The sequence below is a fragment of the Vanellus vanellus genome (genome assembly GCF_965231255.1).
Source record: "Vanellus vanellus genome assembly, chromosome: 1".
Classification (NCBI taxonomy): Eukaryota; Metazoa; Chordata; class Aves; order Charadriiformes; family Charadriidae; genus Vanellus; species Vanellus vanellus.
Genome location: NC_138905.1, coordinates 138735868 through 138752037, shown reverse-complemented (window position 1 = coordinate 138752037; position 16170 = coordinate 138735868). Strand labels below are relative to the sequence as shown.

The 16170-nt window shown below is 42.5% G+C and overlaps 1 protein-coding gene across 1 annotated transcript; it reads left to right on the top strand.

The window, feature by feature from the left end:
• Nucleotides 1–6424: 6424 nt before the first annotated feature.
• Nucleotides 6425–12889, top strand: TLR7 (toll like receptor 7; the record flags this gene model as incomplete). The annotated part of the gene is made up of 2 exons (XM_082491211.1): nt 6425–6481; nt 9749–12889. The coding sequence occupies 2 exons, from the start codon at nt 6425–6427 to the stop codon at nt 12887–12889; spliced, it is 3198 nt and encodes a 1065-aa protein (XP_082347337.1).
• Between the last annotated feature and the right edge of the window lie 3281 nt (nt 12890–16170).

The window sequence follows — 16170 nt, the reverse complement described above, 5'->3', positions numbered from 1 at the left end:
GATATCCTTCTTGAAGAGTGTCCAGCTTTCCTGGACTCCATTGCCCTTCAGGATTGCCTCCCAAGGGACTCTGTCAACGAGGCCCCTAAATAGGCCAAAGTCTGCCCTTTGGAAGTCCAAGGTAGCAGTTCTGCTAAACCGCATCCTTACTTCTCTGGGAATCAAAAACTCTCTGATTTCATGATTGCTATGCCCAAGAGGGCTTCCAACCATCACATCGCCCTCAAGTCCTAATCTGTTCGCAAACAACAAGTCCATCAGGGTGCCTTCCCTGGATGGCTCACTCACCAGCTGTGTCAGGAAGTTATCATCTTCCACACGCTCCAGGAACCAGACCATTTCCTCTCCACTGCATTGTATTTCCAGCAGACATCCGGTAAGTTGAAGTCCCCCTTGAGAACAAGGTCTAGTGGTAATGAGACTTCTCCCACCTGCTTATAGAATCTTTCACCTGCCTCTCCATCCTGGTTGGTTGGTCTATGACAGATTCCCACCATGACAGCTGCCTTGTTGGCCTTCCCCCTGATTCTTATTCATAAATACTCAACCCTTTCATTACCAGCTCTAGACAGTCAAAACACACAGGGCTACCTCACCGCCTCTCATTCCTTGCCCATCCTTTCTGAAGAGTTTAGAGCCATCCATTGCAGAGCTGCAGTTGTGTAAGTTATCCCACCACACTTCTGTGATTGCAACTATATCACAGTTTTCCAGCTGCACAATGGCTTCCAAGTCTTCCTCTTTCTTGCCTTTGCTGCATGGATTGGTATAGATGCACTCCAGTTGGGCTGTTGATTCTGCCACGTTTTCTTGGGAAGAAGCCCTAATGCCTATGTGACTGTTCTCAGGTTCCTCTGTGGTTTCTAATGGAAATATCTATATTATATAGTTATTGTGCATTTCTAAAAATATACATAGAGGAAGAAAGGAAATCGATCCATATCAATTGAAGCCCATGAAATTAGGATCAAAATGACCTCTGTTGAGTAGTAGACCTCTCCCATAAGAATGGCATGCATAATTTTTTAAAAGGAAATATCCAAGTCCTATAATAAAAGAGGATATCATGTCTCATGGTTTCTAGAAGCCCATAAATCATCAAATTGCATGTTTAATATGAGCCTTATTACAGTTTCTTGCTTGTGCTTATCTTAAGCCTTTATTTTGCATGCTCTCTTTGCTCAGGTCTATCAGTCGCTGAGTTCCACGTTGTTCTGTAGAGGCTGTTCCAGTGCTCCCTCAGTCTCTTGCCTGAGAATGACTTCTCATGCCACGGCAGGATTACCTACATGAAACTTTTCAAGTCGGTGTGGTCCTGCAGGCTACTCATTTCATCACTAAGGAATAGAACTTGAGGATATCCAATTCAGGAGTCCACAGACTGGCAGACTCCTCTGCCAGTTGCACGGCTTGCCGGCAGCTCCTGCACTAGTGTGCACCACCGCTTCTAGCATTACTGCCTCAGCAATTCTCCTCCTCCGCACACCCCAGAGGAAGGCAGCAATGCCCTCTCTGGCTACCCTATCCTATTGACCCCTTAGGAAGGGGCAAAGAGGAGAGGTGTAGTTGCTCTGCTGACCCTGGAGAGTTTGGAAACTGACTGCATCTTATTTCAGGTATTTCTGGATGCCTACTGCCTCCCTTGAAGGTAACTCGCTTTCAATAACAGGAATGCCAGGTGCTGCTTTTGCTTTCAGCAAGCAGTTTTAATCTGTTGTAAACACCAAAAGGTCAATCTTGGCACTGAGGTAGCCTGCGGTAGCCTCAGCTTTCAGAAGCGGTGAAGTATTTCTGTGGTGCTAGGGGCCCCCTTGGTCATATGTCAGCGCAGGCCGGGTAAGCTCTTCGCGCAGATCTGGGAGGGTCTCCTCCCCCACCAGAGCTCTGAGAGCTACCTCTGCCCTTGTTGTAGGCCAATCTTCTCTACTGTTGTCTCCTGTTTGTTGTTTTGGTTATTTTTAGTGCCTGCAAACACATTTCTGCAACTGCTATCAGCAGGGATCCTACATTTTTACATCCCTTAAGGTTTCTGAAAGCAACTTTGTTATCATTTCCTCAATTTTGCTATCCATTTCTGTTTCTGGTTCTTTTTGCACATCTGTCTACATCAGTTTAAAGAGTCAACTTATGCATTTCAAAAATTGAGCAACCTAACTTATGTCTTTGAGACTTTTCCGGGTAATTTATGCTACACATATAATAGGTAATTTATGTTACACTAAACATCGTATTAATCATGAATACTTGGGGTTGTGTCATAGTATTGGTATGAGGGTTAGCACAATAGAGAAAAGACATTATTGCAAGGCTTTAAGACTTTAGGTAAACTACTCAGCTTTAAGATAACCATGATAGAATCCTGATTTTGATAAACAAAGTAAAGCAACTGTAAGTTTTCATTTGGAAGACAAAAGAAAAATGAAAGAAAATGTAAGGTTCACCAGGCTCTTTTTGATCTAATTGAAAACCAAACCTGTAGATGAAGGATTAAGGAAAGTAAAGACTCTAGCTCTATTTTAAACTATATTCTTCACTCACAGAAGTATGGCAAAATACATGCTTTGTTACCAGTGGGTCCTCCCCTAGCACGTGGCACAGTAGGAAGTACTTTTCTGCTTTCAGTTACTCTGTGTTTCACAGGAGTCAAAAGAGATTTTGCACAACGTCTGAGGGAAACCCAAACTTTTAAAATCAGTAAATCAGTGACTCCCTGTTCCTCAAGAAATCAAATTATAGCTTTGAAGTTCTGGACCACCGAGGTGCCCTACATTTAGCACTCACCTTTTGAAGGGAAATATTGCTGCTTTTTTATTCCCACATTTCTTACGATAAAAAAAAAAAGGCAAAAAAGTGCTCTCTATTTCTATTAGCGTTCAGCTACAGTTGCAGCTTCACTCTGCACGGAATTGAAACTCATTTGTGCTTGGCTGGTTGACAGCGAGTTCCTAATACAAAAAAAGTTAAAATCAGCCTTAGTCCAAAAGAAAAGGCAAAGCGTTAGTACAGCTATTAAAATTTCTGAAGTTTGTAGGTATAGACTGCAAGGAAGGTCTCCAAAGCCACAGAGGACCTGTCAAAAATTACAGGGTTGGGTGCTTTAGAAAACTTACTTACAACCCAAGCGAGTGTGTTTTCAGCACCTCATGTTTAAGCGATGTTCCAGTGTCATATACCATGGACGTGGTTAGGTGCTTGAAGAAAACAGCTTTCACAATCCAATTTGTGCCAAGTCATTTCTCTTATTTCACAAGTAACTAAGCGCATTTGCTTTACAATAAGTTGCATAACTATAAATGAGTGGAAGCTAACTTTCCCTTCTGGTGACATACAATCTGTGAAACATTCGGTGTGGAATAGCTAGTGTAGGGTGTTTGCAAAGAAGGTTTTCTTCCTACCAGAAATGTGTAGAATGACCTAGCAGAATACAGGAGGATTTTAGTAAGATGTCTGCTGCACTAGTTGTAATAACCCCCAAAGAAAACCTCAGTGCACACTGCGTGAAAAGAAAAATCCAGTTACCAGTAAATAGCAGAAGAATCGTACTTTATTACAGCAAGCATAAAAGATGATAAATATAGTCCTGAACCTATAGTAAATTAATGAGCTTTTTCCTAGGCCTTGATTGAAACAGTAATGATGATGTACAATTTCTTGGTTTTGTTTACGTCTGTATGACTCAGCTATTGAAATCAGGGAATTTAAAGTATGATTGCAAATTCTTTCCCTGTTCATTCTTCAGATTCCAGTCTTCCAAAATGAGTTCCTCAGCTCCACCACAGTTACAGAAATTATGAACTGCTATTTAAAATGTAAAGAAAAATATGCAGGGAAAGAAGACACGAGAAAAAGCCTCAGCTAATAAATATCCTAACCATTGAACTAGTCTGTCCATCTAAGCATAGAACCTTCTAAGTAAGAAACTCTCAAAGTGACACCATGTTCCATGAAATGCTGCACTGTCACCAGGTTAAGTCTATCCATGTCATCTTTAACTTGGTCCCTTCTACACTCTCCCATGCAGTTTTCACATTTTTTGCATGCTGTTTCCTATGCCCTTACCACCATCGGTTTTTTCCTGGTTTATTTTGGTTCCCTTCCTCAACGTCCCTTTCACTTAATAAACATTTCTTTCACAATGTATTCCACTTAAGTGATTTGTCCCAGTTCTTGAAGCTATTAGCAGCAGAAATGAACCCCAAATAATAATAGTAGTAATAACAGCAATGATAGTAATAACAATAATAATAGTAGTGATACTAATGAAAGTACTAAATTACTAAACTTTGAAATATAAAATATTGTTAATGTCAATTAACTATTTCTTTCTCTCTGTTCATGTAGCTTACACTAAAAAAGCGGGGGTAAAAAAGAAGGAACTTGAGCTTCTGCAAATCTTAGATGTCTGAAGTGAATGTTACCCTTATATAATGCATTTGTCTCCTAGCTGAATGATCTTACACGGTCTTGTCAGTATTTTGCAATTGCCATCCTTTGGGGTTCCCCGTGGCTTGGATGCTCATCTTCCTGGAGTAAGTCTAATTATAGTTCTTTATGGTATGACACTGTAGCTAGGAAAAATACACAGTTCGAAATGAAAACCATGTTCAAAAGTATCAAAGAAGATAGCAAATTGAAGCGTATGAGACAATAAGAAAAAAAAATCTTTTATCATAATAGTACGTGGATGTATGAGTAATGTGAGAATTTGTTTAAAGGGGAAAAAATAACAGTACTCAGTTATTTTTATGGGTGGGTGGAGCAGTAAATGAGGTACTGTTGTTTTAATTTTAAGTACAAATGTTTGAGGAAGTGGGTTGAAGCAGTCGTTTCACATTTAATTATCTCTCAAGTCACAGTCAAGCTGAAGAGTAGCGAAAGAGTACTGATTGCTGCTGTTCTCTTGAGTGAGTTATAAGTTATGTTATGTTATACTCTGCACCTGAGCTGAACTATTGGGGACCTCTTTTATGCTGTTGTCTTCTGCTTTGATTTAGAGTCTCCTCCAGCGACAAATTTGCCAGACCTGGAAGCACACAGAAAATGGTAGGTTAAACTTTCATTTAAAATTTGCTTAGGTCTCTCTGACTGGAAATGTTGTGGAAGACTTTCCAGAACACAGTCTGCTTTTCCGCTTTCTAAATATTCCAATTTACTTTTGTGGTTAGAAGCTGCAATACATAATGGCAGGAAAGGAAAGCATTTATTTGTGCTAATACTAGCTGGCTAGCATTTAATTGTACTGCTGTACTACAGAATGAGTATAATAATGTCTTTTCTAATTCCTATAACTTCTGAGATGACCTTTTTTCTCTAAACTTTCCCCCTCTAAAAATACATATAGAACACCTTGGGAAAAACTTGCTTCGAAAAAAGAGGAGGAATAACTTCCTCTGCCTGTATTGTTGCTGGATATTTCCAGAATACCCTAAATCCTTATGGGTTTGTGCGCGTGCTGGTTCATATCAGCACATTAGTTCTTTCTGAACTTCTTACAAAGCCAAGCGTAGACCACAGAGAATAGGACAGTGCACAAGCCTACTGCAGCTGTACGTTTCAACTAGCTTCTCATTGCAAAAACGCAAGTCAGCGTTGCTTGTTTCTTCAAATTAAGACAATCTTTTTTATTTCTTCTGGTACTATAACAGACACAAGGAGTTACACATGCAAATAATTGGACACAGCACCAAAATGTAACAGTTTACAGTTAAAATAGGGAACGCATTAAAAGGATATCAGGAAACAGAAGAGTATACAAAGAAATGAAGCACAAAGATGGTAGGAGCTAGGCTGGCTCTGCAGCAGCACTTAGGTTCCTAAAAGATAATGCAATACGTGAGAGTTCAAAATGTGAAGATTGTGAACATCTCCAATGACATTTTTCGACTTCTTAGGAAACCTACAAACGTATTCGTGAAGACTTTTAACGTCCAGATTCATTGCACCTCATTTTAGGCACCTAAGCCCACAGTGTTAAGTCTCTCTTAGCGTGTAGTCAGGAAGAGCTCCCTCCATGTTGAGAACTCAGCAGCGCCCACACAGGGGCCTCTCTCTCCTCTCTTCTGCTCTCTCTTGAATGTCAGTGCAGCCCAGGTTGATGGCAATGAATTGAGGAGCTTGGGTAAGTGCCTAAAATTCAGTGCCTGAGTGCAGTGGCAAAGTATGAGTTCATACAGAAAGTTTGTAGCAATCTACATTGCAACCTCACCTTGCCCGAGTCCTGCTCTAGTGCTCAGACAGAGGGATTTAGTTTGGTTTAACAAATCTTTAAAGGCTGATTCTAACTGACTTTTCCTCAAGAGCAGCAGCCTGTGGTTTGAGCACCCGTTAGCAGCAGAGGTTTACCTTCCTTCTTTTAAAGGGAGACAGGCTGCTGGAGTTGGATCCGCAGCAGTTGTCACTATTTCCCTCGGTGGCTGCAGGTACCATGCCCATGGCTGGTGAGGGTCAGCACTTCACGGTCTGCTGTGGCGTGCATCGACAGGTAAAGGTAAATGGTACCCATGTGATGGAGTGACATGTCCTACAGTGCAGAGTCTCTGCCGTTTCCCTGTGTTGTGGTTTGGGCCGAACTGGCCACTGGGCGAATGACAGATGCCAGGCAGGAGAGAAAGAGAGAGACTTATGAGTTAGAAGGAACTAAACTACTTTAATGAAGTATTAATAATAAAATAAAAAGGAAATAACAAAATATATACAAAACTGTATCAAGCTCCCAGGATGACAATGATGTTGCCAGTGGGCATTGGGGAAGTCCCAGACTGGACTCAGTGATGGATGGGAACAGGATTCTGGACCTGGATTCTGGATCTGGATTCAGGATCGGGATCAAAGGCAGGCAAACAGACAGACTCCTCCTCAGATGACGGCCATTGAGGAAAGAGGGCTGACCCTTTGATCCCTCAGCTTTTACACTGAGCATGAGACAGATGGGATGGAATACCCTGTTGGTCAGTTTTGGGTCACCTGTCCTGTCTGCTCCTCCCCACAGGTGGGACCCCTCTACGCTTTTCCTCATCTGACCCTCCAACGGGGCAAATAACCAAGTTAGCTGCCCTGGGTGTTACAGTAATAAATATAAGCAAGAGCCTCTCTGCATACCATGAATGGGCATCAACTATAAACACAGGATTTATCACTCTGAGAGTGAACAGTGCCTGCACAATACGCTGCCAATTTCAGTAGTTAGAAGAGGCCTAGCTGAAAAGTAAGGTTACTGAACAAAATTGGTCTTGTTTTACCTCAAACCAGGACACCCTGCCGCCTCTCTGCCGTGCTCCATGGGCACCTACCTTGGTTAACGACCCTGATCCCTGGCGTACGTTGGCCTGGTAAAGCACAAAATGGAGGTAGGCAGGAGCTGGGCCACCATGGCCTCTTCAGTTAGGATAGGCACTCGGATTTTTTTATTCATCTAATAAAGTCTTTTACATGCATACTATAGTGTGTCCCTTGCAAAAGAAGGAAGGCAAAATATTTACAAGAGCAAATCCAGATTTTTGTTTGGCAATGTCCCTTTTCATTCAAAGAAAGAGCTCCAGTTTTCCATGTATTTAATGTCCATAGTAGAGCCCTTCCTTCTCCCTCCCACATCCCTGGCCCAAGTAGTGGAGGAAAAAGAGTTCCAAAAAAAAGCTAGGATGGTGGGAGGAAATGAATGCATTTTATCATCTCCACATTGGGTCCCCATTTACTCAGATTATTCTTATTCTTTATTTTCATCCAAGAGCTTTTCTACATCAGGAAATCAGAAAAGTTACTCACAGTCTAAAGTTGATTGGTTAGACCGTACTGAAGGCACTGGTGAACTTTCTTACCCAGTGGGATCTGTCTGCATGAGTTTCCAAAGTGAATTGCTATAAATCAAATGAAGGTTATTTTGATTCTTAACAAATGACTTCACAAGAGTGGAAAATAATGAAAATACAGGCCTGTCCTTCTGACCTCGGTGCTTGGGAAGGTTATAGAGCAGATACGCTTGGGTGCCATCACATGGCATGTCCAGGACAGCCAGATGATCAGGCTCAGTCGGCATGGGTTTATGAATAGCAGATCCTGCTTGACTAACCTGATCTCCTTCTATGACAAGATGACCCACTTAGTGGATGAGGGAAAGGCTGTGGATGTTGTCTACCTGGACTTCAGTAAAGGCTTTGACACCATTTCCTACAGCATTCTCCTGGAGAAACTGGCTGCTCATGGTGTGGACGTGTGTACTCCTCACTGGGTAAATAACTGGCTGGATGGCCAGGAACGAAGAGTTGTGGTGAAAGGGAGTTAAATGCAGCTGGCAGCCAGTCACAAGTGGTGTTGCCCAGGGCTCAGTATTGGGGCCAGTTCTGTTGAACATCTTTATCAACAATCTGGCTGAGGGGATTGAGTGAATCCTCAGCAAGTTTGCAGATGACACCAAGTTGGGCAGGAACATCGATCTGCTTGAGGGTAGGAAGCCTCTACAGAGGGATAGGCTGGATCGATGCGCCAAGGCCAATGGTATGAGGTTCAACCAGGGCAAGTGTTGGGTCCTGCATTTGGGCCACAACAACCCCATGCAATGCTACAGGCTTGGGGAAGAGTGGCTGGAAAGCTGCCCAGCAGAAAAAGACCTAAAAGTGTTGGTCGACAGCTGGCTGAGTATGAGCCAGCAGTGTGCCCAGGTGGCCAAGAAGGCCAGTAGCATCCTGGCTTGCACCAGGAATAGCGTGGCCAGCAGGACTAGGACAGTGATTGTCCCCCTGTACTTGGCACTGGTGAGGCCCCACCTTGAGTACTGTGTTCAGTTTTGGGCCCCTCACTGCAAGAAAGACATTGAGGTGCTGGAGTTTGTCCAAAGAAGAGCAACAAAATGTGTGAAGGGTCTAGAAATAAGACTCATGACAAGTGGCTGAGGGAATGTGGGTTATTGAGCCTGGAGAAAAGGAGGCTGAGGAGTGACCTGATCGCTCTCTACAACTACCTGAAAGTAACAAGTGATGGAACAAGAGGAAATGGCCTCAAGTTGCACCAGGGGAGGTTTAGATTGGATATTAAAAAAAATTTCTTCACTGAAATTGTTGTGAAGCATTGAAACAGACTGCCCACGGAAGTGGTTGAGTCCTTATCCCTGGAAGTATTTAAAAAACATGTAGATGTGGGGCTTAGACACGTGGTTTAGTAGTGGACGTGGTAGTCTAAGGTTAACGGCTGTACTCTATCATCTAAAAAATCTTTTCCAACCTAAATTATTCTATTCTAGGATTCTAAGAAACCTTATGGTAATATTAAATTTGAATTAAGCCCTCAAGTTTTAGATGGTGTGGTTTGGAAAATTTACACTAGCTGTTAAGTGACTGTTGATTTTCTCTTTCATAAGCTTGGAAAAATTAATTTTGCTCACTTGCTCTATTATACAGTGGCAATCTGCTGGATATTTAAAACTTTTTGTTTCCCTTTAAAAAAAGAAAATTCCAGAGATGTAGCCTTTAATCACCTGCCTTGTCAGTTTTCAGTAGATTTATTTTCATGATTCATTATTCATCTTTATCTTACTACTACAATACTTAGTGATAAGAAAATAAAGCATTTGTGGAAATACCAACATATGCCTTCCCCAAACTTATAATGCAACCTGCATATCCACTTCTAGCCAGTGTGAGAGACAGGACTCCAGGTTAGCTGCATATTTGGCCTGACCCAGTACATGCTTGATCTCATGTCCTATGACATGTTCTCATTGCATTAAATTAATACCTCCCTATGTCCTTGTTTTTAGGTACCTCGTGCAAAGATGTTAAATGCATTGCCGTTTGCCTTGCTCTTCCTATATCCCATGCTGCTGTCAGGGGCTTGGTTTCCCAAAACTTTACCCTGTGATGTTACAAGCTCTGAAGATACTGTGACAGTGGACTGCACCGATCGCCGTCTCATCGAAGTCCCCAGAGGGATCCCTGCAAACGCTACGAACCTTACCTTGAGCATTAACCATATCCCCCAAATCGATCCAACAACCTTTGCTCATCTTGAAAACCTCGTGGAGATTGATTTCAGGTGCAACTGTGTGCCTGTCAGAATGGGGCCCAAAGATCATGTGTGTACCAGGAGACCCAAGATTAAGAACAGTGCTTTTAGGGCCCTGACAAGATTGAAGTCATTGTATTTGGATGCAAACCAGCTGTTGGAAATACCCCGGGGTCTTCCTACTACTTTAAGTCTGCTGAGCCTGGAAGCAAACAGTATCTTTTTTATCCAAAAAGCCAATTTCTCAGAGCTAGGAAACATAGAAGTACTGTACCTGGGACAGAACTGTTACTACCGTAATCCATGCAATGTCTCGTATGAAATTGAAAAAACAGCCTTTCTGGAGCTGAAAAAATTAACAATACTATCCCTAAAGTCAAACAACTTAACCCATATTCCACCCAATTTGTCATCTACTTTAAAGGAACTGTATATTTACAATAACATGATTCAAGTGATTCAAGAACATGATTTAAGTGCCCTTTACAACCTAGAAATTCTTGATCTAAGTGGTAATTGCCCACGCTGCTATAATGCCCCATATCCTTGTATTCCTTGCCCCAAGAGGACAATTGAGATTCATTCAAAGGCTTTTTATTCCTTGAAAAATTTAAGAATTCTGAGGCTTCACAGTAACTCTCTTGAGAGCGTACCAAGCAGCTGGTTTAAAAACATCAAGAATCTCAAAGTGCTTGACCTCTCCCAAAATTTCCTCATGAAGGAGATAGGAGAGGCTCAGTTTTTGAAGTTTATCCCCAGCCTCGTTGAGCTTGATCTGTCCTTTAATTTTGAACTGAAGATGTATTCTCCATCCTTGAATCTGTCTAAGACATTTTCCTCCCTCTCTAATCTGGAAACCCTGAGGCTCAAGGGTTATGTCTTTAAAGAACTGAGAGAAGCAAACCTAGCTCCATTGCTCAGTCTTAGGAATCTAACCGTGTTGGATCTCGGGACTAATTTTATTAAAATTGCTGACCTGAAATTGTTCAAAGAATTTCCAGCTCTTAAGCTCATAGACCTCTCAGTGAATAAAATTTCTCCTTCTTCAGGTGAAAGCAACTTTTATGGATTTTGCTCTAATCCTAGCATTTTGGCAGAGCAATACAACAGGCAAATATTACAAGAGATGCATTATTTCAGGTATGATGTGTACGGGCGAAGTTGCAGGTCCAAAGACAAAGAGGCTGCTTCCTACCAATCTTCAGCTAAGGAAGAGTGCCTGAAATATGGAGAAACTCTGGATTTAAGCAGAAACAACATATTTTTTATTAATCCCTCAGACTTCCGGGGACTCAGTTCCCTCAGGTGCCTCAACCTGTCAGGTAATGCAATAAGTCAAACTTTAAATGGAAGTGAATTCTACTACTTGTCTGCATTGAAATATCTGGATTTTTCCAACAACAGGATAGACTTGCTATACTCAACTGCTTTCAAAGAGCTAAAACTTTTAGAAATTCTGGACTTGAGCAATAACAAATACTACTTCTTGGCAGAAGGTGTTACTCACACGCTTAGTTTTATGAAAAACTTGGCCCATCTGAGGAAGCTGATGATGAACGAGAATGACATTTCTACCTCTATTAATACAGGAATGGAAAGCCAATCTCTTCAAATTTTAGAATTCAGAGGAAATCGTCTAGATGTTTTATGGATGGATGGGAATGCTAAATACTTGTCATTCTTCAGGAATCTGACCAGCCTGGAACAACTGGACATTTCCTTCAACTCACTCACTTTTTTGCCTCAAGGTGTTTTTCAAGCTATGCCCCCAGAACTCAAGATCCTCAACGTAACCAATAACCGGATGAAGAAATTCAACTGGGGAAGCCTCCAGTACCTGAAGAAACTAGTAACTTTGGACCTCAGCAATAACCTTCTGGCTACTGTTCCTCGAGAACTGTCCAATTGCTCTTCAACGCTTCAAGAACTGATGCTCCGAAGCAATCGCATTCAACGACTAACCAAATATTTTCTCAGAGGCGCTTTTCAACTGAAATACTTGGACCTCAGCGCAAACAAGATCCAAACAATTAAGAAATCTAGCTTCCCTGAAAATGTCATCAACAACCTGAGGATGCTGCTTTTGCATGGCAATCCTTTCAAGTGCAATTGTGATGCCGTGTGGTTTGTTTGGTGGATCAATCAGACGCAAGTGACTATTCCTCTCCTGGCCACAGACGTGACCTGTGCTGGCCCAGGGGCACATAAAGGAAGGAGCGTGGTTTTCTTGGACCTGTATACCTGTGAGCTGGACACCTCGTATTTGATCCTGTATGCTCTGTCAGCTTCAACTGTCCTAGGCTTTATGGTGTTCACCGTGATGAGCCATCTCTATTTCTGGGATGTGTGGTATAGTTACCATTACTGCACTGCCAAGTTGAAGGGCTATCGGCGCTTATCTTTCCCAGATGCTTGCTACGATGCTTTTATTGCCTATGACAATAGAGATCCGGCTGTGAATGACTGGGTGCTGAAAGAATTGGTTGAAAGGCTGGAAAATCAAAAAGCCAGACAGTTCAATCTATGCCTGGAGGAAAGAGACTGGCTCCCAGGACAGCCTGTCTTTGACAACCTTTCCCAGAGCATTCAGCTGAGCAAAAAGACCATATTTGTGCTGACCAACAAGTATATTAAAAGCGGCCGCTTCAAGACAGCATTTTACATGGCCCACCAGAGGCTTCTAGATGAAAAAATGGATGTCATTATCTTGGTATTTCTTGAGAAGGTCTTGCAGAAGTCCCGCTATGTCCGGCTGAGGAAGAGGCTGTGCAGAAGTTCTGTCCTGGAATGGCCAACTAACCCTCAATCTCAGCCCTACTTCTGGCAGTGCCTGAAAAATGCAATAGCTACAAGCAATACCCTGGCCTACAACAAGCTGCTCCAAGAAACTGTTTAGCTCTGCTGTTCCCTGTAAATATTGTTATGATGCACGGTGAGCAAAAGATCCTCAATTCTGTTTGGAGAAACCATCAAAGTGTGGAGGATAAATGTAATTGTGCTGTTGTTCCCCAAAACAAAAGGCACAATTATTCCCAAAGCTGATTAGTTCACTTGTTTTGCTATGACAAGATTGAAGAGAAACTGTTGCCGGCACAGATGTGGAGCTGACATGCACCTTGCTTGGCACCGATGGCTGCACAGCAAGAGAAGATGCACTACCCACTGGAAGTCCCTGGTTTAGAACAGAATCACCACTTCCAGCTTTCAGTTCGCTGGAGGCCTCCAGCATCTCCTGTGGTTGGGTCAAGTGTGGGTGAGACACTTGCTCAGCTTACTCTAGTACACAGACTGCCAGGAGGAGTTTGGCCGTGCCTAAAGTTGCTGCTGTTCAGATCACTGTTGGAGTAAAGGTGATTTTAATGGAAAATGTTAGTTTCTGTATTTGGTGTATTTATGAAAAGCAAGAAAAGCATTTTCTAACACATTCATCTCAGAAAATTCCCAAAGCAAAGCTCATGCTTTGATTTTAGGAGTCGGGAAAATGTAAGAATTATTATCTTTTCATCTCAGGCTTACAGCTGCTGAGCCTACTGCTTCCGTCTGGGTAGGCAACAGCCCTAATTGCTGGGAAGGGAAGTTCTGGTGGGAGTGCTGTCAGGGGCTGGGGTGTGGTACGGGACCTCTCCTGCTGCTGCATTGTCAAAATGCTCATAAATCCGAAGAGGCTTTGAAGAATCTGTATGGACTAAAATAGGAAGGTAAGTGAGAAACAAATGCAGAAGGGTTTGCAGGTCCCTCTCCCACAGTGGCTGCTGGGGCACCACTAAAACCTGACCTGGCAATGACTTTAGAGACATCCTGAAAAAGGGAAGAAAAACTGCTCAGAAACACAAACACTTGGGCCTGTTCCACCATCTGGTTCACAGCAGAGCCTCATCAGAGACGTGACGGTATTTCAGCTGAAGCCTTTTGTCATGGCAGACTAAACCTCTATGCGTGACACAGGCTGGTTCTCTGCTTGCTGTGATGATTTCTGTTTTGGGAGGAGAAGCGTGTTCTCCCCTTGCTGGTCCTCCTGTAGTGCAGTCTGGACAACTTCTCCTGTCTCTCTCAAAGCCCTTTTGCTTTTCTGACAACAAGTCTTTGTGACAGCTCTGGTTGATGGGAGACTGACACTCTTAACTGCTTTGAACACGCTTATTTCAGCTGCCTCCTGTGTTTCCTCACCTACCTGTTCTGCCTGGTCCTTTCTTTAAAGAACCCCTTTTTGACTTAATTGTAGGCAACCAGACAGACAAGAACACAAACACAAAAAAGAAAAGCAAGGTTCATATAATAATGTTACAGATAAGGTTTTTACCTTCCCAATTTTTCACAGCATTTTTATTGATTAAGGACAGAAGTTGGAAAAAGAGGAGGACCCAGTTGAAAAAAATGGTTTTATGGTTATATTTCAAGAATGTATCTTTCAGATGTTTCTGTTTGTAAGCCTAAACAATGTGTATCTCTAAATATGATAACATGAGCTCTAATATAACTCTCTTCATAAGGTGATGGTTGAAACAGGAACCTCTGCTCCTCATTTACTCCCACACCATCTCCCTCTGGCTCCCCACACCATTTCTACGCAGAGCAGATCCTCTTTCTCAGCCTAGTTGATTAGGGCAGGGGCGCAAGTTCACCTGCCCTTTCCCAAGTTGAGGGGAGAAGTATTTTCCCCTCTTCCATTGAGAAGTATCCAAAGGAATGATATGTCATGAGTAGCAATGCGTATACATACAAAAGTCTGAGCTTACGGTATGGCAATGGGGCTTATGTGTGCTAGAAAACAAAGAGGCCAGGGATGGTGCACCCACAATTTTGTGAGTATCCAAGAGAGACAGTGAGTAGTGTTGAGGTCTCCTGTGGGAAACAAGTGATCTGCTGGCATGGCACTGCCCACTACCGGGGCCAGTGATCTTGGCCAGTGTGCAAGTCAATGGGAGAAGAGCCCACAGCTGTTTTCATGTAACAAAACTCTTCCTGATACCTGCACCCTTGCCCTGCAAAAAATATGGCCAGAAGAATAAGGAGGGATCAAGAAAGACTGAAACACCAAGTTTTCTTTTTTTTAGCTAAATATGACAATTCCTGCCCCTCTCCTCACCCCTCTTCTGTGTTCTGTGACACCCCTGGGTGGTTACCATGTTTCAGGGAGGAAGTACCAGCCCAATTAGTTGAGGCAGGGCCACATCCTTCTCTCTGAATGCTTCAAGGTATGCTAGAACGGTGCCACATATTGTCCTGGACCATGTATGTTTTGCAGACTGAAGATTACCTCCATACTCATAGAACAACTGGGTTTGGGGCTTTTTTGGGGTAGTTTAATACACAGTAGCTAAGAGCATTTCATTGGTGGGCACAAGCCCAATTTAAGTCTGTCTTGAACAGGAAAAACAATTTGAATTTAGATTAGTTAGGTTTATAGCCAAGAAATGACTTAAATGGGTATGCTCTCTATTCCTCCTGGAATCTTTTTTTATAATGGAGCACCACCAAAAAAGCAGGAGTTATTTGACAAATTCAAACTAATAATTTATTGCTTTAACTACATGAGGATTTTAACCTTGGAGCTTGCTTGCCTGGTTGGTGTAGCAGTGGCTGAATTTACAAAACACTGAAGAATCCTGAGGTTTCTATACCTCCAGGTTTCACGATGGTGTAATTTGTGATCTGGTGTGAGGTCAATGAGGTGGAGGAGGTAAGGGCATTCAGTAACCTAAATGTAGACATCTACAGCTGCATTAACAGGTCTATGCATCATTCTTCCTTCAGACGTGAGATGGAGGCATTTTATGAACATCACTTATCTCATCATAACGCAGAGGTTTAAGATGGGTCAAAATAATTGCAATACAAAAGTAGGATTTCTCTCCATTAGCTGTAAAAAGTTCCCATGGTGACCATCTCAGATGTAGGTGTCTGCCCTGCAGATACTTTCAGTCAGGAGAGCTTACTGCTGCTCCAGGCTTCCATGTGCAGTCAGTGGTAAGTTCGTCTTGATGTGGTCATATCCATGTCATGTAGACATCAAAATAACTGAACTACGGATAAACAGCAACTGTGATGACCAAAGCTGTTCTTCATCAGTTGCTCTTTCCTTACAGAAATTGTACCAGACAATGGCTGGACTTGGTATTTAGTATACATGGCCTGGAAAGACCACACAGTGGAAGAGTGGAAGAAGGAGAAAGGAGA